General features: G+C 37.0%; 1 protein-coding gene across 1 annotated transcript; it reads right to left on the minus strand.

Moving 5' to 3' along the window:
* Positions 1-213: 213 nt before the first annotated feature.
* On the minus strand, positions 214-21,678 carry LOC127438194 (collagen alpha-1(VIII) chain-like). Its single transcript, XM_051693578.1, has 4 exons — positions 21,577-21,678; positions 20,719-20,896; positions 6,067-6,361; positions 214-5,055 (listed from the first exon to the last, which is right to left on the minus strand). The coding sequence occupies exons 3-4, from the start codon at positions 6,356-6,358 to the stop codon at positions 3,146-3,148; spliced, it is 2,202 nt and encodes a 733-aa protein (XP_051549538.1). The 5' UTR covers positions 6,359-6,361; positions 20,719-20,896; positions 21,577-21,678; the 3' UTR covers positions 214-3,145.
* Positions 21,679-22,391: the final 713 nt, after the last annotated feature.

The following is a 22,391-nucleotide window of genomic DNA, read 5'->3' on the forward strand; positions in this document are numbered from 1 at the left end:
GATCATTTGTATTAAGACGATCAATACAAAGGATACACACTCTTATAAATACATATTTTTATTGATATATTAATTAAATTAGAGGTATTATTTCAAAATGTTGTATCCTTTAAAGGTCTTTTTTTCTTTTCTTTTTTTTTTTTTTTTTGTACTTAAAAATAAGATTTAAAACCATATGTCATTTTGCTTGTCAAGTAAATTGATCTAGCTGTAAGGATGTTTACAGATGGGAGACATTTTTTTTTACAAAGCATTGCAATGGTTAGCACTCTGTGATTGGAGTAATTCCTTTATTCCATATACATACAGAAAGATAACTTATTCACTACTTGGCATTGAGTACATGGCCATAGTGTCTGGCCAAGTGTTTATGATCCTTTGACACAAACGTAAAACAATTATAAAGCATTTAGATGGTCATAAAAAAAAAACAGGAGCTCGTTATTTTGTGTAATGCCTCAATTACAAATGCACACAATCTCAGTCAAATCAATTTATTTAAAAATAAAAATAATAATAAAAATAAAAAATATGTAACGACATTACAACTTCAATCAATGTTCATTTAACAGTTTAACACCATTGTCAGAAATAATAATAAAAAAAAAAATAATTCCTTCGATTTGTACCCCACCCTCTTTTTGTACATATACAAATGATTCAGTAGTAAATCTAAAAATAAATTACAGAGACTTTTAAGATAAAAAATACAACATTTTAAGATCAAACATCAAAGACTGCTTGATTGAAAATTAGAATGTTTATGTGTTTGAACAAAATTGGCCTGTCAACTTGAAATGGCGATATTGTACTCATTAACATTGAATATCCCTTGTTTTGATAAACAATGGCCTGGTCTATTTGAATCGGCATGAAATAACCTAAATGTTAGGTTCAGAACATTTCATATATGTATTGTACTGTTTTACTGTTAGATAATGTGATTATTTAAATACAAAATGTACCTTAAACCCTTATGTGCTTATTTACTCTCTTGAAGTTCATTAAGATGACTACAACAGCAGGAAAATAGTGCATATCGAACATCTAGCCAACAAAACATTCTCCATATCTGACAATCTGAGTATTTCATCATTTTACACTGATATGTAGTCAATGTGACCCCAGCTATACACAACTAATACAGTATACTACAAAAGAATAGGAAATATGAAATAAATAATGTGATATGAGTTCTATCAAAGTGCTAGATCCATATGGATGGAATACTGTAAGATGTGTAATAATGTGGGTGCTTAAAACATATTTGCAACATTCTCTCACTATATATGAATTCACCTTATTAAAAAATGACCTATAATGGAATATTTCACACAAAATGTTCATTCTTTCATCATTTATTCACCCTTATGTTGTCTCAAACTTGCATGACTTTCTTTCTGCTGCAGAACACAAATGAAGATATTTTAATGAAGATACAGTATGATGTCTGTTTGTCCATACAATGCAAGTGAATGGTGATAAAAATTTTCAAGCTCAAAAAAAGACATAAGGGCAGCATAAAGGGTCTGAAATTAACACCCGCCAAGCTCTAAATGTGGATATTGGCCGGTGAATTTCACAGTGTGACCCGCCACTCTGCTTACGTGATCACACGTGTTGCCGGCTTATTACGCATAATCGGTGTAAGAAAGTGCAAACAAATGCACCCAATGTCTGTGTCAGCTTCTAAAAGTAATGTTCCAGTTTTGTCCTCAAGGGTGCTCTGTAGGCCTACAGTCTAAATGACTATTTGAGCCGGTTCATTTTAGAGAATAAACAACTACAGTGGACAACTAACACTATTGTCTGATTCCCGCATGAATTACTCTTATGAGTCGGCTCTTGTTTGTGAATTAACAAGACTTATGAATCATTTGGAGCTTACTGAATAAATCTGACTGACTGAATTAACTGACTCACTCGAAATAAACCAAGAAAACAAAAGTATATTTTGGACTCTGATAAAACTCCAGTGGTTTAATCCATGTCTTCTGAAGCCATCCACTCGATTTTGGGTCAGAACAGGCTAAAATTTTACTCATCTTAACTATAAATCCAGTCTCCTTGGCGATCATGATTTCATGCTCGATTACACTTCCTAATGCCATCTAACACTCTGTGCATGCATCAAGTGCTAGGAAGTGTAATCAAGCTTAAAATAAAAATCGTGCCTAGAGAATGCAATGGCAATATGTACAGTGAAAAGGGAGTTACATTTTTGGTCTGCTCTCTCCCATAACCAACTGGACTGCTTCAGAAGACATGGATTAAACCACTGGAGTTTTATGGATTACATTTATGTCCTTTTTTTTTTTTATCTCTCCCTTTCTCCCCAATTTGGCATGCCCAATTCCCAATGTGCTCTAAGTCCTCATAGTGGCATAGTGACTCACCTCAGTCCAGGTGGCGGAGGATGAATCTCAGTTGCCTCCGTGTCTGAGAACATCAATCTGTGCATCTTATCACGTGGCTTGTTGAGCGCGTTACCACGGAGACATGGTGCATGTGGAGGCTCCACGCTATTCTCCATGGCATCCACGCACAACTCACCACGTGCCCCACCGTGAGTGGGAACCACATTATAGCGACCACGAGGAGGTTACCCCATGTGGCTCTACCCTCCCTAGCAACCGGGCTAATTTGGTTGCTTAGGAGATCTGGCTGGAGTCACTCAGCATGCCCTGGATTCGAACTCGTGACTTCAGGGGTGGTAGTCAGTGTCTTTACTCACTGAGCTACCCAGGCCCCCCTCTTTATGTCCTTTTTTTAACTTGAAAATTTGGTTACCATTCACTTACATTGTATGGACAAACAGACATCATACCTCCATTAAAACATCTTTGTGTTCTGTGTACGAAAGAAAGTCATACGAGTTTGAGATGACATAAGGGTGAGTAAAAGATGACAGAGTTATAATTTTTGGGTGAACTGTTCCTTTAAAAAATTAATTAATTTCTTTAGTGTTTTAATGTGTGACCAGCTAGTTCCGGAAAAAGTGGATTGAACACATAAAAAAATTGGCCCTTCAATTCTTTACATTTTTGAACATGTCTCTCCACTGTTGGAACATACACATTTGACGTTTGAAATGTGTAACATAGATTTTTTTACTGTTTGATCATGGGTGACACTTTTCACATATTCACATAGGATATAACAAATACCCAGAGAATGATGAGTGGACATATGGACCGGCATAAAGTCCTGCTGCTTGGTCTGACGGTAGCTGGACATGTACAGTATCTCCAGCTTGTAAAGGCAGCACTGCACTCCCTGATGCCTGATCCAGGTAACTTTTTTTATATTCATCATATGTGTACATAACTGGCTCATTGTTCCTGTACAAGGCCACCCATACATTTTCTCCTTTGCAGTGAACGTGGTAGGCAAAGTAGTAAATTCCAGGTATTTTGCAAGTGAAGATGCCTGTTTGAGGGTTGTAATTCTGGTTGCCATTATATAGAAGCTTGTTGAAGACAACAGGCTGCCCAACTAGAGGGAATGGTGTTGTTAGCTGGGCAGTAAATGCAGGCATCTCTAGGCCATTCCTACCAAATATGGCTCCACCAAGCTTTTCTTTCGTATAACCACCTTTGACCCCATCTAGCCCAGGACCTACCTCAGGAAGGATTTGCCCGGCTACAGAAGTTTGAGCAGGAGGCCCAGGAGGCCCAGGTGGGCCAGGAGGCCCAGGTATTCCGGGTTGACCAGGGGGTCCACCAGGTCCAGGTATACCAGGGGGACCTAATGGGCCTGTAAATCCTGGTTTTCCCTCACCTGGTGGTCCAGGTCTTCCTGGTGGCCCATATTCCCCTTTTGGCCCAGGGAGACCAGGTGGGCCTATTGGTCCTGCTGGACCCATTAATCCTGGTATTCCCATCGGCCCTGGATGACCTTTCTGTCCTGGAAATCCACCTTCTCCTTTTGCACCAGGCTTTCCAGGGAATCCAGGTAGGCCAGGCAATCCTTTGTGTCCATTTTCACCCTTAGGCCCCAAGGAACCAGGTAAGCCTCTAGATCCTGGCTGCCCTACTTCTCCTGGAAATCCTGATTTTCCTGGAAGTCCTGGAGGTCCTGGTTCACCTTTTGGACCAAGTGGTCCCTTTGGTCCTACTGCACCTCCCTCTCCTTTTGGACCAGGGAAACCAATGCTTCCAGGAGGTCCCAAGAGACCTGGAGGACCCGGGAAGCCACTTGGACCTGGTGGTCCAATCATTCCAGGAAGACCACCATAACCCTTCTCACCTTTTGGGCCCTGAGGGCCAGGTAACCCACCATATCCTTTTTCACCTTTGAGGCCAGGATATCCAGGCTTGCCAAATCCAGGCAAGCCTGGAGCCCCAGGTAAACCAGGGGGACCTGGCTCACCTTTTCCACCTTGGAGACCTGGTTTTCCTGGCAACCCATCCAAACCAGGTTTACCAAAACCTGGTAGTCCTGGTGGCCCTATTTGCCCTCTCTCCCCTTTAACTCCTACTAATCCTGGTTCTCCGGGTGCACCAGGTTTACCTGGCCCTCCAGGAGCCCCAGGTAGTCCCATCAGTCCTGGCTTGCCAGCACCTGGTAGCCCTCCTTGTCCTGGTGGCCCTGGAAGTCCAGAAGGTCCCTTTACACCCGGGAGTCCTGGGAGACCAATTCCATTCTCACCTTTTAGCCCTGGAATACCAGGGAGCCCAGGAAGTCCCTTGTCTCCTGGTTCTCCACGGGGCCCAGGTTGTCCTGGAAGTCCTTGTCCACCTGATCTTCCCACACCTGGTAGGCCATGGGGCCCTGGAAGTCCTGGAGGTCCTGGCAATCCTACTGGCCCTTTACCACCAATTGGTCCTAACTCACCCTTTGGTCCTCGTAAACCTATGCCCCCAGGCTTTCCTGGCAATCCTGGCATTCCTGGTTTTCCAATCCCAGGAAATCCTGGTGGACCTTGGGGACCAGGTTTTCCAGGAGGTCCTGGGATGCCATGACCAGGAAGTCCGGGGGGGCCCTGAGGCCCTGGAGGCCCCATTTGACCAGCCTCGCCAGGGATACCTTTCTCTGCTCTTGGAATAGATTCACCTGGGGGGAGAAAACAAACCATTCAGCATTTGTTCAATAAACTTTTTTATTTGCATTACTGGATGGAAAATGAATGGATAAATAAGTTAATTAATTAATTTCTGGATGTTTGCAAGTATGGATCAATATATATTTGATATGCATCTGTTTAAGAGTGAATGCAATAGAGCTTAAATTAGATAAACAATATGGTTCCAGTCTGTTAGGAGACTGGAACCATATGCACCAAGTCAGTTTCATCTGACAATGGATGATTTATCATGTATTTTGGTGTCTTGGGCAATGGAGAAAAGCAGGAATGAGACAGGAGTGAGTTAATAATAACTTTAAATGCATATGCAAAGTATTTTCTATTATCATATTGGTATCTTTGTGCTGGCCTAAATTTGGATTAGATTTTAAACTAATTCTGTGATTAGAAGGGAATAAATGTGTATTGTTCTAATGCTGTCCTGTGTATGTTATGATATTTAAGCTTTACATAAATGTAAACATCTTTAAAAACCTGACGGCCGGGTTTTTTCAAGAAGTTAGCCTTTATAAAATAAATAAATTATATATATATATAGATATATATATATATATATATAGATAGATAGATAGATAGATAGATAGATAGATAGATAGATATAATTGCTACCTGTCAGTCACCTAAATGGGGATCTGGCAACCATCGCTCTGTTCTCAAATACAGTATAGCATTTTTGACAATTGGCAACTCTATATAATATATCATTTGACTATATCTAAATAATGGGCTTATGATTTCCCAGATTTCTATAATGATATTTAATATTATCTTTAAACTTTGCAATTCCTTAGACTTCCTCTAAGTTTAGTTCAAGTATTGTTCATAATACCTTATGTATCTTATGACAAACAAAGGCTGTCCAACAAATATATATAGTACTTTTTAATGCTGCTTGATGTTTTGTTGTTAATTGGCAATTACATCAATTCAGTACATTTCTGAGAGTGTTGGTGATTTGTCAAGCAAGTTTTAAACCCAACCTTTTCCTAGATTGGGTTTACCCATGTTCATGGGTATCTGTGGACGTTCTTTTCCATACTGTGGAAGCAAAGGCATCTCATTTCCATATGGCATGTGTGGCATTTCCTTCCCATGGTAATGGTGTTGGGGTATCCCCTCATTGCCATGCAACAGGTGAGGTAACTGTGGTAGAGGTTGGTGCTGTTGGGGCAGTGGTTTGTGCCCATAAAATGCCCCCGCATGGATATGATGTAGAAGACAGAGGTGCTCCACCAGTACAAACAAGCGGGCAGAGAGGAGAGGCTCAGCCATGTCCTGTGGAATGGAGTAGAGGAGATGGAGTTGGTACTCTTGAAACTACACAGAACATTTCCTATGTCTTGAAACAGTGCATTAAAAGCACGTCTATGCCTTACATTTAATAGATAAATTCAAAATATTACCATATACATTGCAAAATGTTTTTTTACTGCATAGCTGTAAAATTGTAATAACAAAAGTTGTAATTTAACCTAATCAGAATGACGAACCTAGGTTCCCTTATAATGTTTGTAATATTTACACCAAAAGCATGTAGGGTTTAGTTATTAAATTATGATTATTTTTCACCCTCTCTGACCCTTAGAAATAATCAGGCTGCTTTTTGTGCCTTTTAGACTATGTAAACACTCTGTTCAAATGTTAAATTAGAAACAGCACTGTTGCTGTGCTTACACAGAGAGTGCAGGTTTGCCGTCAGGTCTAATATAGTTTGTGCTGCCCCATCCTAACCACAGCCTTTTTGCAGAGCCTGCATTACATTAAAGGTGCACTCAGTAACTTTTGTCTTTGTGTCATCTTGGACTTACACTGACATCTATAGCGGTGTCGATGCAGCATCATTTCAAATCAATAGTTTTCCGTTTCAGATGCCATTGTAGAAATTTAGTAATCACAGTCAGCCATCATTACATTAATCAATGAGTGAAAGTGTCCAATAACAGGACGGTTACTGAGATTAAGTGAGCAGTATTCAGCTGGTCATGTGATTCTAACATGGCCGCCCCCATGTTCGGACCCCTCCATGTAGAATAAAACAGCTTTTATAAAGTTACTGATATGACTGGATTCTTCATTTTAATGTGAGTGCTCATGATTTCCTACATATATTGCAAATTACAATTCATGTCTTTAGGAGTTCAACTTTATAAATGAGGAAAAAATTACTGAGTGCACCTTTAATTTGTGGCTGTTCAGAACGAGCTATTTTTGCTGGATAGTTTCAATAAATAGTCTTTTCATAGAGTATCAAAATCTTTAATTCAAAAGATCAAAGATAATTTGATTCCTAATTTCCCTTTAAAATACTCCTAACTTCTAACTCAACATTTTTTTTATTTTTGGTCAGTTATTTAAATGCATTCTGTTTTCTATACAATATTTTGCAAACAGTATTCAAAGACTGTATTGCTCAACCCACTAACAACTTTTGCTCTTTCCACTTTCTAGGTCTAATAATTTCAAGGTCCCAATAATTTTGAAATAAAGAAAATACATAAATAATGATAAAGGGAACAGCATAAGTAATACTAATAACCTTCATCATCGTCATCATCATGTATACATTCTATGGTTTGCTTATTCCAAAGGCAGAAATCTTGTTTTCTTTCCACCACATTTTTGTTTATTACATTTGTGTTGCAAAGGTTTTATAGAATTGCATTGCAAATTTTTCAAAATCTCATATTTAAATGTTTTTTTTTTTCTAACCCTACGATGAAGATGAAGTTACTCAGAATTGCACGTTTTAATCAAAAGGACTGGTCAAAAGTGTATTTCTCTAGATTCTTTGACAGAATGAATACTTCTCAAGATTTATTTCAGCCTCACATGATCAACATTAGAGCCTCTCTTTCTTAGAACTGAATAGAATTATAGATAATAAAAAAAAAGGAAAATAATCAGGTGAAATAGTTAAACATTATTTATTAAATTAAATTCAATCGTTTATTTCGTGATGTGTTCCACAACACATATTCATAAATACTATCATGCAGACACTTTTTGGAAGCACTGTCTTTGCATTTATTAATCCTAAATGAATAAAATTATAACATTGAGGAATATTGTATAGTTTACAGTATAGCATATCTAATTTCAGCTGGCTAGCATGTTTTCAGCCCTCAGTGGAAGTCCCAACAAATGTTAGGGTTGGGTTAGAGTTAAAACAAACTGATTCGGAAAGTAAAGCCATGTTTTCACATTCTTGTTCATTCGCAATGCTCAACCTGTTCACATATTACAATACCCAAAACAAAACAAATCAAAGTCTTTCATTTGCGTTTCTTGCAGCTGTGTCTTTTTTCTCACATAATAAAGTAGTCTGAACTTAAATCAGCATTTTAGGTCTATTTATTTATTTATTTGGTAAGCCACGTAAAAAGCAGTCAAGATTTATATTGCAGTAGTAACCATATTGCCATATTCTGCACCCAAGAATTTCACACACCATTGCACTTGTGTATATGGCTGTGTGACAATAAAGTGATTTTATTTGATTTGATTTGATTTGATATATGATCATTTATTCTATGCCATAGGCTTTATTCTTAGCCAATACTTGAAAACAAAGAAAAATTAGCAGCACATTAAAAAGTAATAACATTCAAAATTCCTTTAATGAATTATGCATGAAAATAGTGTATTTTGTTTGGAGTTATATATACACTATACATATACATACATGTAAATATACAAGACTTTGGTCATTTTAAACATGTCCACTAGAGGGCAGTAACTACCCATAGGACAGACATGTACATCAAATAGTTTAGAAAGTTTCTGAGTGTTTCAAAGCCAATTGTAGAAAGCAGTAAGATCCTAATCAAATCTGCCTACCCTCCAAAAAACACGAGGGCACACAACCCTACTGTACAAGTGTATTAAAATTAGTGTAAGTGCACAATTCATTTTCAGCGAATTAAACATACAATTAAAAACTACTGACAATGACCTATAATATTGTGACAACTTAAGTGTTTCTGACAGTACGTAGAATGCCTCTTCTCAGACTTCAAAACCTGATTTTGATTGTGACTTTTTTTTACCCCTATTGTCCTGAGTTATGGGACCCACGTGCTTTCAGTTCAGTACCTGACTTTTTTGCCATTGACACACAAGTTGAGCTTAATGTGTTTTAAACCTGGATTATTACTTTAAAAGTTTGAACGCTTTTTACGGAATAATTACTTGATTCAAATACACATAGACATGTTAAGGACAGAGTGTGGGTGGGATTACTTTTATTCCCTTTACTGAGATCTTGGTTGATCATTAGATGGTTGATAGAAATTACAAGTCTCCCTGAAAAATTCATTTCATCCTGCATGGTCATTCACAGTGCTAACCATCCGGAAGCACGTTCAATATTTTAAATATTTTAGAAATGATGATTTCAAAACTGTAAAACAACAATGACTAAGAAAATATAGAGTGATATGTTTTTTAGGAAATTAAGTCACTTCACATCCTCTGACATGAATTAATTTATTAAACCGTTCATTCCTTTATAATCCATTCGTTCATTTTTTTCATTCATTAGTCCATTAAGAACAGACACCAAACACAAAACAGAGACTTGGAGGAGATCTGAATCTGAACTGCATTCCTCAGGCCTCTCAAATTTATAACTCCACCCAGAGATTTGTTTTCGAAGGATCTTGTGTCATTCTTCTAAGTGTTGACCACATTCAGCCAAGAACTGTAACTTTGGGCGGAGCCTCTGACCCAACTGATCCAATTTTCTCGATGACCAAAAATTAGGACATCAAAACAGACTCATTCCATGGGAACATTTCTCTGGCCTTATCTGAAAAATCTTAAGTGACACAGAGTATCATAATAAATTGCACCATTAATCCATGATACCCACCCTGCTCGAAGCTTCACAAAGATGCAAAAACAATCTTAAGACATGTTGTACAGGAGAGGTCATGGGAAAAAAAATGTAGCTTATAACAGTTGGCCAAGACTTCCGTTCAATCTGAAACCAAACACTAGGCCTTATCCAAACTGCTAAATGGAATATGCCCCAATCTGACTCTCCAAGCTTCTACAGTGGTGTGAAAAAGTGTTTGCCCCCTTCCTGATTTCTTATTTTTTTGCATGTTTGTCACACTTAAATGTTTCAGATCATCAAACAAGTTTAAATATTAGTCAAAGATAACACAAGTAAACACAAAATGCAGTTTTTAAATGAAGGTTGTTATTATTAAGGGGAAACAAAATCCAAACCTACATGGCCCTGTGTGAAAAAGTGTCTGCCCCACCTGTTAAAACATAACTTAACTGTGGTTTATCATACCTGAGTTCAATTTCTCTAGCCACACCCAGGCCTGATTACTGCCACACCTGTTCTCAATCAAGAAATCACTTAAATAGGACCTGCCTGACAAAGTGAAGTAGACCAAAAGATCTTCAAAAGCTAGACATCATGCCGAGATCCAAAGAAATTCAGGAACAAATGAGAAAGAAAGTAATTGAGATCTATCAGTCTGGAAAAGGTTATAAAGCCATTTCTAAAGCTTTGGGACTCCAGAGAACCACAGTGAGAGCCATTATCCACAAATGGTGAAAACATGGAACAGTGGTGAACCTTCCCAGGAGTGGCCGGCCGACCAAAATTACCCCAAGAGCGCAGCGACGACTCATCCAAGAGGTCACAAAAGTCCCAACAACAACATCCAAAGAACTGCAGGCCTCACTTGCCTCAGTTAAGGTCAGTGTTCATGACTCCACCATAAGAAAGAGACTGGGCAAAAATGGCCTGCATGGCAGAGTTCCAAGACGAAAACCACTGCTGAGCAAAAAGAACATTAAGGCTCATCTCATTTTTGCCAGAAAACATCTTGATGATCCCCAAGACTTTTGGGAAAATACTCTGTGGACTGACGAGACAAAAGTTGAACTTTTTGGAAGGTGTGTGTCCCATTACATCTGGCGTAAAAGTAACACCGCATTTCAGAAAAAGAACATCATACCAACAGTAAAATATGGTGGTGGTAGTGTGATGGTCTGGGGCTGTTTTGCTGCTTCAGGACCTGGAAGACTTGCTGTGATAAATGGAACCATGACTTCTGCTGTCTACCAAAAATCCTGAAGGAGAATGTCTGGCCATCTGTTCGTGACCTCAAGCTGAAGCGAACTTGGGTTCTGCAGCAGGACAATGATCCAAAACACACCAGCAAGTCCACCTCTGAATGGCTGAAGAAAAACAAAATGAAGACTTTGGAGTGGCCTAGTCAAAGTCCTGACCTGAATCCTATTGAGATGCTGTGGCATGACCTTAAAAAGGCAGTTCATGCTCGAAAACCCTCCAATGTGTCTGAATTACAACAAATCTGCAAAGATGAGCGGGCCAAAATTCCTCCACAGCGCTGTAAAAGACTCATTGCAAGTTATCGCAAACGCTTGATTGCAGTTGTTGCTGCTAATCAGTTATTGGGTTTAGGGGGCAATCACTTTTTCACACAGGGCCATGTAGGTTTGGATTTTGTTTTCCCTTAATAATAACAACCTTCATTTAAAAACTGCATTTTGTGTTTACTTGTGTTATCTTTGACTAATATTTAAACTTGTTTGATGATCTGAAACATTTAAGTGTGACAAACATGCAACAAAATAAGAAATCAGGAAGGGGGCAAACACTTTTTCACACACTGTATATCCAATTCACAAAGCCGAAATAAGATTCTCACTTTGTTCCCTCTGGCTAACATTGGACGTTCAAGCATGCCAGAAAAATGTATAGTACAGTTTTCGGTGTTAAAGATCCAAAGGCTACACCTTTCTTAATAAGACAAGAAATATATTGACAGACAATGGTCATAACCACAAGGACAAGCATGATGAAACAACAGCAAGCTTACATGTCCATTGCAGAAGGCAGGACAAATGTTTTCCTCTGTACTCTCTCTCTCTCTCTCTCTCTCTCTCTCTCTCTCTCTCTTTAAAACCACAGCGTTTGTCTGCTTGGTTTTATGCCACAGCTCTGATATCGCCCTGTCCCTGATTTTTAAATAATCAAATTTCCATTCCTACTAAAAAGTTTTGACTGTTTCCAGATGTTTCGATTCAATTCACAATAAACAAATACTATGCCATGCAGGGTGTCAACCATATAGTAGATGCTAGGGTGGCGTAATAGGAAGGTTGTATGCTCAGCCCCAGTTGGAGGCAACATATAGCCTGGAGAGTCAATAGAACTTCACAGCTTTACTAATTATTTCGTCCTTTCAGGCCTCTGAAGTCTTTGTTTTTAATAATTGAGTAAAAAAAATAGAAACGAATTTCTATCTACACTGTCCGGTATATTTTCCCTTACCATAGGCAGGTCGTAACATAGAATGGGGGCTCGTCCAGGATCTGAACCCAGTACCTCTTGCAGTAAAAGGTAGTTTGACTTGACTAAGGCACTTTCAAGGTTCCTACGCTCATGGTACACCTGGAAATATCAGGGAATTTCCAAGTATGTAAAGTCATGGAAATGAATATAAAGCCATCTTACAAATCATAGATATTGCTATAGTTTACATATTTTTTTCTATTCTCTGCTTTAAAAATGTAATTGGCTAAATATTGCTATTTGTGAATACTTTTCAAGTATCCCTTTGATTCCAAGGATTAGTAACCCTTTGATTCCAAGGATTGGTGCCTGATATACAAATGGAAATCTCTATAAAATGATTTGTAAACATCCTTATCCCGTAATCACAAATGACTGGAAAGCCATGGAAAAGTCATGGAAATTCACTGGATAAAAGTGGAAACCTTGCACTTTTTCCCACAGGTTGCTCATGGGACACAGTCTCTGCAATTAAATAAAGTACTAGAAGTCACTTTGAATAAAAAGAAGTCACAACATGCCAAGTGACCAATGTAGTCTGTAACATGTCAGCTAATCTGTTTTTTTCTGTACTGGGGCTATTTCCATTATAAAGAACGTGTGGTGATGGAACTGACGCAAATAAGGATCAGGTTTTTGTGTAGCGATATAATTTGGACAGATGTTTTGCATTGTCTACTCTTAAAGTCTAACAAAAGTCAGTTGTAAATAATGTATGTCAGCATGGGATGGCATTCTTCTATAATGCTGGAAAAGGATTCGTGATTCAGTATTTCAGGGCTGCTGTTTTGGGTCAGGCAACTGAATTTAAAGAACCTTAGTGTGCTTTACAGTGAGCAAAATGGTGATAATGAGGGGCTGACAATAAACAGCAGCAGATGCCAAAATACACATGCACATGCATACAGGCACACATACATATGATTCCATGTTTCCACCCAGTCAGCCCGTGCAGATCTTTCTCTCGCTCTAAAATAACGTTAGTGTTGGAGAGCTGGTTAGAGACACTTTTCTCCCATAAAAGAGAAATACCTTCAACCCTCACACACACATGTTTACTTAAGGCTGGATTACAGGCTGAGAAAATCATTTTTAGCATTTTATATGATTGGTATATGATTGGTACCAACTCTGACCCTCCAACTAATGATTCCATCTATTCGGAGTGTATAAAACATGTTTTATATTTTTGAGCCATGGCTTAAATCTGAAGTCATACGAAGAGCAGCCAATGGAAAGTGAGTGCACAGGGCCACAAAGTTCAAGAAATGGAGATGGTGAACAAGCACTCAAGTGACGTTTACCTTTTAATGCCAGTACCCTCACATTGCAGTCTCTAGATGCCATGCTGGCTGCATCTTTCCACACAAGACTGTTTCTAAGTTTGTAACCGAGAGTTTGTGTTTTGAGTTTGTGACCAGATCGGATCGACTTGAAAGTCAAGTAGCGTTTAATCCCCAGTTTTGTCTGTAGCGATGTTCACAGTCTGTAAGAGTATGATGCCTAGTATTTTTAATCTGTTCAGATTACCAACTGCTCAAAGAGTGTATATGTTTATATTTATCACTGTCAATTTAATGCATTAATTCAGTGCGATTAATTGTACAAAAAATAATGCATAAAAAAAAAGGCAATGAATAAGTCCACCATGATAAAGAATTTTCCTTCCAACAATTATAGCTTGAAGTGAGCCATGTTTTTGTGAGTCTTAGACTGTAGGGGGAAGTAAACTACATTTAACTGTACAAAGCATATTAAAAACGCTGTGTTTATGGCTACAGATGCTGAAAAGCAGTGTACTGCAACGCAACCACACTGAGATGCACCAAAAGTGTCCGTCTGATGTTTACATGTATGTAAAATGGATCACTGTAGACTGTAGGTCAGTGAAAGGCTTAAGTACAATGATATGGAAATAAACCAAACAATATACTGGCTTCTAAAGCCACTGTTTGTATTGACTAATCAATTCTTTGCTCGTCTGCCACAATCATGACATTTTTTGTAATTATCTGATATTATTATAAATACATATGTTAATATTTATTATATTTTTATTAGCCTGTTTTATATATGATTAATTTGATCAATGATTCGCTACAGTATATGATGTAATATATTTGATTAAAATTATCAAATGAAAGCCCTAATATTTATGTATACACTGAGGTTGAGCATGCAGTTCTTCCTGAGGGCAGTGAAATGTAAAAACAGCTGACAGAACTTACCATGGGTCAGAACTGGAGCCTGGAACTGTAAAACACATTCTCTCTTTCACACTCTCAGGTAGAAAGGAAGTTTTTCATGTAACCGTATGTTGTTGTTGAGGTTTGGGGCAGTTTATAAACCAAGATGAGGTAGCAGATAGCTTTTATCAGAAAAGCACATGGCCCATTCTCAGGAATGGGTGTCATTTGAGAATGAAAAGTTTTACATTTTAGCATTTAATTTGAAAAGTTTACTGCTGAACTTCCAAGAAATCATATTCTCCCACCTCAGGCCCTGAGTATTCATTTAAAATATTTATAATTATGAATAATGATTATGAAGCAAAAAATAGCTAATAATTGAAAATCACACAATGACACACTATACAGAGTAAATACTTGTTAAAAAAAAAAAAAAAAAAAAAAAGAAAAGAAATACTGAGCTTGGCAATGATGGTCAGAAAAGAGACCCAAATGAAACTATGTCAGACAAGGTTGGGGTGTTGGAGCTGTGGAGTACGTAATTTGTGCCAAATATTTTCAGCCCATAGCAGCCTAGTTTATACCATCAGAACATCCTCAAAGTCCCCATAATCCATGGTCATTATATTCAAACATTTTCTCACTTGTGTAAAATGTAGATGTTTGCTTTGTAACACTTCTAGTATATGTACTGAAAACTTCAGTGTGTGTTAATTGCATAGGACTTTCTATCTAGCCTCACCAAGGAGCCAAGATGATCACATGTTGAAATGTTGCTAACGAATGTTAGCCAATTCTGACAAATTACTGACAAGCGCCATATCCCATCAGATATATGTGCATAAATTTCACATTTGTTTACCTTTTACTAGTGTGCTACAGACAGCGCGTTGCGCCAGCATTGCAAAGACTTGTGGTATTTTTTTAGATAATCGTGTTCACATAAACAATGATGAGTGTGATTCGAAAGTTGCATTTTCCCTCAAAAATTCACATTTTTACTCCGCTGGTGGTTAGGTTTAGGGTTAGTAAAATGTAAATTCCTGTTGACTGTATTACATCATTTACAACTAAAAATACAACTTGCTTTTGGCGCCACTCTGTAGACATTTAACCAACAAACTAGAGCTCACACATGCCCGTGCGTTCAACAACACTTCCAGCTACAGCCACTGGGGGCAGTGGTTAGAATTTCAGTAAGCACAGACCGATTTCAGCTGAAGAACTTTCAACCTACTGTCGCCAAATTCACAGTGAGATCAGTCTGCAAAAAGACTTGTTCATATGTGCTGTCAGAGTGCCTTCACTGTATAACTTAAATGAACAAACTGCTTCCGGTTACGCTTTCTTTTCCTCTGTCACACGCAAAACTGGGCTTTTCCAGTCTTCCAGAGGAAAGAACACATAATAATTGCAAAAATGTTTAATTACACTGTAAAAAATGTTCGTCATTTTAACGGTAAAAGACTGTAAAAATGCTACAGTAAAAAAACTTTAATTGGTTAATGGGTAGTTACCTTAAAATATATGGTACAAATCTGTAATATATTTAAAAAGACAATACATGTAGTTTTACAGTAAAATGTTGTAAAAAATATATACATATTTTTTTATGTTAAAAGGATGATTTTCCGTATAATTAACAGTAAAAATTTATATTATGTTTAAAAAGAGAGTACATGTACTTTTTACGGTAATTTTTTGTTAAAATTACAGTAAAAAAACAATATCGGGCGTTCCCAGAATTCCCTGCGTGACCCAGTTCATTTCATTATATTTTATGGGAATAGTTATGCTTCTTCTTATTTTGAATATCAGTTACATACATTGGGGTGTACTGTTTTATATTTGATGTAGTTTAGTTTACTGCATTATTGTAATTTCACATGTGTTACCCTGATGGTGTTTATTGTTTGTGTGTCTCTACATGTTTATTGGTCATTGCTCCTGGAAGAGCCTCTATTGATGAGCTTCATGTCATCATGTGCCCTTCTGTAATTACTACTGTGATTAATAATACATTATAAAGTGAAAAGCAGAATTTTACAGTTTCAGAAGGTTAATATCAAGTTGATTGTTTAATAATATAAATGACGGTAATGCACCGGAAAATATACAGGCATCAAAATGACATCCCGTTAAGCCTGAAACATGGTTACCGTATTTTTTACGGTGAATTTCCGGCAACCACATCTGCCAGATTTATACCGTAAATTTAACAGGATTTTTTTTTTGACAGTGTAGCCCTGAGCCTTGTCAGGCAAATATCTGCCGTCTTAGAAACCAAATCTGAGCTCTGAGCCAAACCTCTCTTTAAACAGAAGACACTTGGCCCACCGCATATTGGTTTTCACGTTTCAGTACGATGTTGATTTGACATGAGAAACTACTGCCAAAGAAGACCTGTAATCATCTACGATAGAGATGATTTGTACGGTACACATCTTTTGGCCTTCACGTAGAGGTCAGGACAATAGCTGCATTTATGATCCAAAAAAATAAAATCAAAACTAAAAATCCTTACTGTTTTTCCATATAATATGTGTCATGATAAGTATCTATAAAACAAAACAACCCTATCCATCAAAAAGGCTTGCCTTCTCTCTTTTCTAGGTATTGGCTCCTATTTGTGAAAGAGTCTTTCTTTCAGATCAAAAACAAAGTTATAAAATATCATTCTGTTAATAGCCAGAGGGAACTAAAGAACGAACGTAACAGGTCAGACTGCATCAGTGCTGGTTTAATAAATCTACAGTACTCAGGGAATTTCCCAAAAAATGAAGGAGAGACAGCAAGGTTTACAAGGTTCATTGTAGCAATCTAATACAAGCAGTTGAATAAAATATAGTTTGTCTGATCAACATCAGGTTGTTGCATGCAGACAAGAAATGCTATTTCCGTTAATGGTTCAAGGGGTGCAAAACGGACAAACAAAACCACAACTATGCTAAATTTCCCTGTAGTCCCTTTGCCTGAGATTTACTGCCCTTATAAACAAAAGTTAGACAAGTTCAGAAGAGGCTGCATGATTATCGCTGTTTCACAAAAATAACAAATTTAAACCTTTTGGTACAATGGCTTCAATATGGGACATTTCGCTTTCCACTAGAATATGGACAGTTGGCAACCCTATATTTGGAGGAGACATAAACTTTCAACATGGCAGAAGAGAGTTTGGTTTCTGTACTGAAATATAGGTTGTATTATTTTTTCTAAATGCAGCTACCTTGTTACCTATTGCCGTATTGGTCATATACATTCACGTACAGTATATTAGTAACCATTTGATGCATATTGTACATTTTTACACAGAGAAATAGCATGTATTTGAAAAAAATTCCATTATCGTCAGAACGTTGACTAAAATGTATTACGGGGTCAAAATAAGAGTTCCCCAAGAAATATGCAAGAATGAATCTGGCATCATTCATGTTCCCTATTCTCTCCGACATAAAGTACTTGAATGTGACGCACTCATAAACAAGACTTCAGAAATGGGAAGTAGGATAAATCCGATAGCACGTGAAGGCAGCATAACTCTTAAGCTGTGTAGTGTAAGGTAGCCATAAATGTTTAAATAGATGTAAGGAAGACAAACCAATCACAGTCACAATCAGTAAGCAAATAGGTGTAAAAAGGAGACCAATCTCAACTCAGTATGCAAATATCGAGGTGATGTCTTCAATGCTAGTAACATTTTAAATGCTGAACACTGTATCGAAGTCAGTGGGAGATTTGTTAAGTAAAATCTCCCATTGCATGATTAAGTAGGATAATAAAAAAATAAACTATTAACTATTTTCAATAATAATAAACTCGAGTGACCGCCTAGTCCTTTTGATTTGTGACTGTGTAATCCTTTTGACAATTTTTGACTTCGATTTTGGTTATAAACCAAACCCCTAACCAGAATGTTTGAGGAATATCAGTACAGTCCAGCCTTGAAAACACTGTAATATGCCAATTTAATTACTGTTGCATGTTTAAATCCTCAAACTAAACCAAATAAATCATTATTACAAACACAACCTCTACAAATATCGAACCATGATCAACAACCTAACCACTGCAAATTGCACTGACAATTTAATTGGTTTAGTGATCAATGTCTGGCCAAGAGTGATAAAACAGCATCTTTGGTCTGAGATTTCCCAATAACAAAGTCCATCTGGTCCAGAGAGACAGAGCAAGAGATAAAGTAGAAAGGCTGCCAAGCACCATAGCTTTGCCCCAATGTCTAGAGCTGGCCATATGCCCTCAGGAATATCTTCTGAACCCTAAGGAAATAACATGCAGCACTGATCGCTGCAGAGAGCAGAGAAAAGAGTGTACAGCTGCCTTCTGGCTCACAGTAATGCCCCATTCCAGGAAATCAAAGTGAATCTTGAGTGAATGTGGCTCTAGAAATATACAAATCAAAGAAAGGAAAGTCAACGATTGGACAGCCCAAGTCAAAAGGACTGGAAAGCCACTTGAGTTTATTCATGTTAAATATGGTTAAAAGTATCATAAAAGTAGTCCATGTGACTCCTGCGTCATATCTCAAGTCTTCTGAAAGCATACAATGTTTTTAGTGCTAATCAATGCAAGTTCAAGCGTTAACATGACACACAAGTCGCATTGACTAATTTTATGGTACTTTTGGGTCCTTTTTTAAGCTTTAAAGTTACAATAATATTTATATATATATATATATATATATATATATTTAAAAGTTTTGTGTCCCAGGTAAGAAGGGAAGTCATAAGGGTTTGAAACGACATGTTGGTGTGAGATAAATTATAACAGAATTTTTTTTGTGAACTAACCTTTAATAGCTTTTTATCTTTTTATTATGCATTAGACTACACTATATTATACTGTAGTTTCTCATATAAAACAAATATAAACCCCTAATTTTATATAGCAGTGTTCGCACACCTTTTGACTACTGAGTTAACATGACCTTTCCATTCGTTTGTGATGTAAAATCCTGAATAAAGATTTTTTTTTTAAATAATTTTAGAGAGATTGCACTCACAAAAGCCATTTTAGAGCTAAGCATAACAAGAAATCTTTATATTTACTATAGAAATGTCCAGGACTTTTAAAGATTTAATTATATTTCATGACTTTTCTAGGACTGAAAACCACAATTTGAATTTTCCCTGATGTTTCTAGGTTTCCATGGACATGGGAACCCTGTGTATATAGGGTATAAATATATATATATATATATATATATAATATACACTACCGGTCAAAAGTTTGAAACACTTGACTGACATGTTTCTTATGATCTTAAAAATCTTTTGATCTGAAGGCATATGCTTAAATGTTTGAAATTAGTTTTGTAGACAAAAATATAATTGTGTCACCATATTAATTTATTTCATTATAAAACTAAAATTTAATAATAAAAAAAAAGTTTTTGAAATGGATGACTTGGACCGAATTATTAAGAAAAGCAGCCAATAAGTGCCCAACATAGATGAGAACTCCTTCAATACTGTTTAAAAAGCATCCCAGGGTGATACCTCAAGAAGTTGGTTGAGAAAATGTCAAGAGTTCATGTCTGCAAATTCTAGACAAAGGGTGACTACTTTGAAGATGCTCAAATATAACACAGTTTTGATTTATTTTGGATTTTGTTTAGTCACAACATCATTCCCATAGTTCCATTTATGTTATTCCATAGTTTTGATGACTTTACTATTATTATAAAATGTGAAGAAAAAAAAAATTATAATAATATATATATATGTTTATTAAATATACAGTAAGTACTATAAATTCAATTCAATGTTTCCCTCCTCCACAATCAAGGTAAATCCAAAATAATGGAAATCCAAAAATTAGACTAAATCCATTACTAAGGAACAATTAATTGATCTGACTGCTGAAATGTCCAAGCACTAATATCTTTACTTGCCTTTATACACTCCACATTTGGTATTACAGTGACTTTAAATTAGCATGACATAACAGTCCACATGAAATTTCAGTTCCAGACAATCTTTGTTGGATAAAAATCAATAGTTTGATCAATATCGCAAGCTACATCTGATTTATATTCATTATCATTTTATTTTCTGACCATATTAAATATGTATTGCACTCACCTCTCTCTCTCTCCTGGCCTCTCTATGTCTCTGCCTGTCTGTTTATCTCTCTGAGTGAGAAGTGAAGGAAGAAGATTCAGAAGACAGAAAGAGTACTGTTGTTCGAGGCTTAGGGCAGCATGGTTTCCACTTTTATGGATAGGTAGGAGGGGCAATGCAAGTCTTTGAAGGAGGTGGGCTAAAAGAGAGGGAGAGAGAGAGAGAGAATCAAATAACCCTCTACCCAGGGAGTTGATGCAGTAGCTGATATGATAGTTATGACAGTTAAACAGTAGTCTCCTTTAAAATATGTACTTATTATATAATGAATAAGTAATATTACAATACTTTGTATTTTTAAGAGCACAACTGCACAAAAAGTAAATTCTCTAAAGGTTGTCCACATACAAGATGAAATGTTCAGTTGATACAACTATAAACTGGTAAATATGTGTGATTTAAATATAATTTAAAGACTAAATCAAGATAGGATGCGGATGACATAAAATTGCGGTAAGTCACTGTGAATTCGGTGACAGTAGGTCGAAAGTTCTTCAGCTGAAATCGGTCTGTGCTTACTGAAATTCAAACCCCCATCAGCGGCCAAAGTTGGAAGTGTTGTTGTAAACGTATGGGCACGTGTGAGCTCCAGTTCATGGATGAAATGTCCAGAGTGGTGCCAAAAGCTCGTTGTAAAGCAAGTTGTATTATTAGTTGTAAATGATGTAATACAGTCAACAGGAATGCATGTTATTAACTATGCTCCCTAACCCAGACCACAACCCTAAACCTAACCGTCAGTGGAGTACACATTTTATTTTAGAGGGAAAATGCAACCTCCTTCTCATGCTCATCATTTGATTATGTGAATACACTTACTTCTTGGTTTCCATTGGATCAGAACTTGGGTGCGCTCCATTTCGAAGGGCTCATCCATATGCTCTAATCCCTTTAGAGGGTTTACCCTCCAGAGTGAGAGCTTCGTAGGGTTGAAGAGTGTAGGGCTAAAAAAATATCAGTCATTCGAAGCGCACTTCAACGTCATCTATCCAAGCCAAAAGAGCCGCTCTTACCATTGCAAATGGCTGACGCTAATAAACATCAGATGCACCTAATCAGAAATATTTAGACATGATTTTGCATCAGTATGAACTACTTTCAGAATGCAAACTGAAAATAAATGCTTTAAAACTTTTAGACTTTATGTAGAAATGTAAGCTATGTTTAAATATTTGTGTTAAAAAATTTTTTCAATGAACTAGTAAATAAATGTACAGTATATTTTAAATGCCACTGTGTATATCTACTTAATTTATTTCAGCTCCTCTATCAGATCAAGCGAATTTACAGTAAAATAACACAAACAATAGCCATTTCAAAAAGAAAGCAAGGGGGTTAAAATGTTTTAAAAAGTTCATTATAATAATTAAAAGCTTTTAGAAACCTAAGAGATGAATGTTTATGTTGCAAGAACCAGAGTGTTTGCAGTTGCAGGTGGTTATACTTACATTATTCATGGCAAACCTGCAGATTTATGACGTATGGTCTGGTTCTGGCAGCGAAGTGTCCGTCAGTTGAACCCTACGGAAGGGCCTTTCAAAGCAGCTATTTATTAGCACTTCTGTTTGGAGAGATCCTTCAATATGGCGGCCATGATTTTTCTCCCTTCGAAGTGCCCTCCGGAGGCTGATTTA

The sequence above is a fragment of the Myxocyprinus asiaticus genome, chromosome 49 (assembly GCF_019703515.2).
Source record: "Myxocyprinus asiaticus isolate MX2 ecotype Aquarium Trade chromosome 49, UBuf_Myxa_2, whole genome shotgun sequence".
Classification (NCBI taxonomy): Eukaryota; Metazoa; Chordata; class Actinopteri; order Cypriniformes; family Catostomidae; genus Myxocyprinus; species Myxocyprinus asiaticus.

What these genes read in the sequence shown, in the direction of transcription:
- LOC127438194 (XM_051693578.1), bottom strand. Translation starts at nt 6,358, where the DNA reads ATGGCTGAGCCTCTCCTCTCTGCCCGCTTGTTTGTACTGGTGGAGCAC. An exon ending in TAAACCCAATCTAGGAAAAG is followed by an intron (nt 5,056 to 6,066) that starts GTTGGGTTTAAA and finishes TTCTCCCCCCAG; the next exon opens with GTGAATCTATTCCAAGAGCA.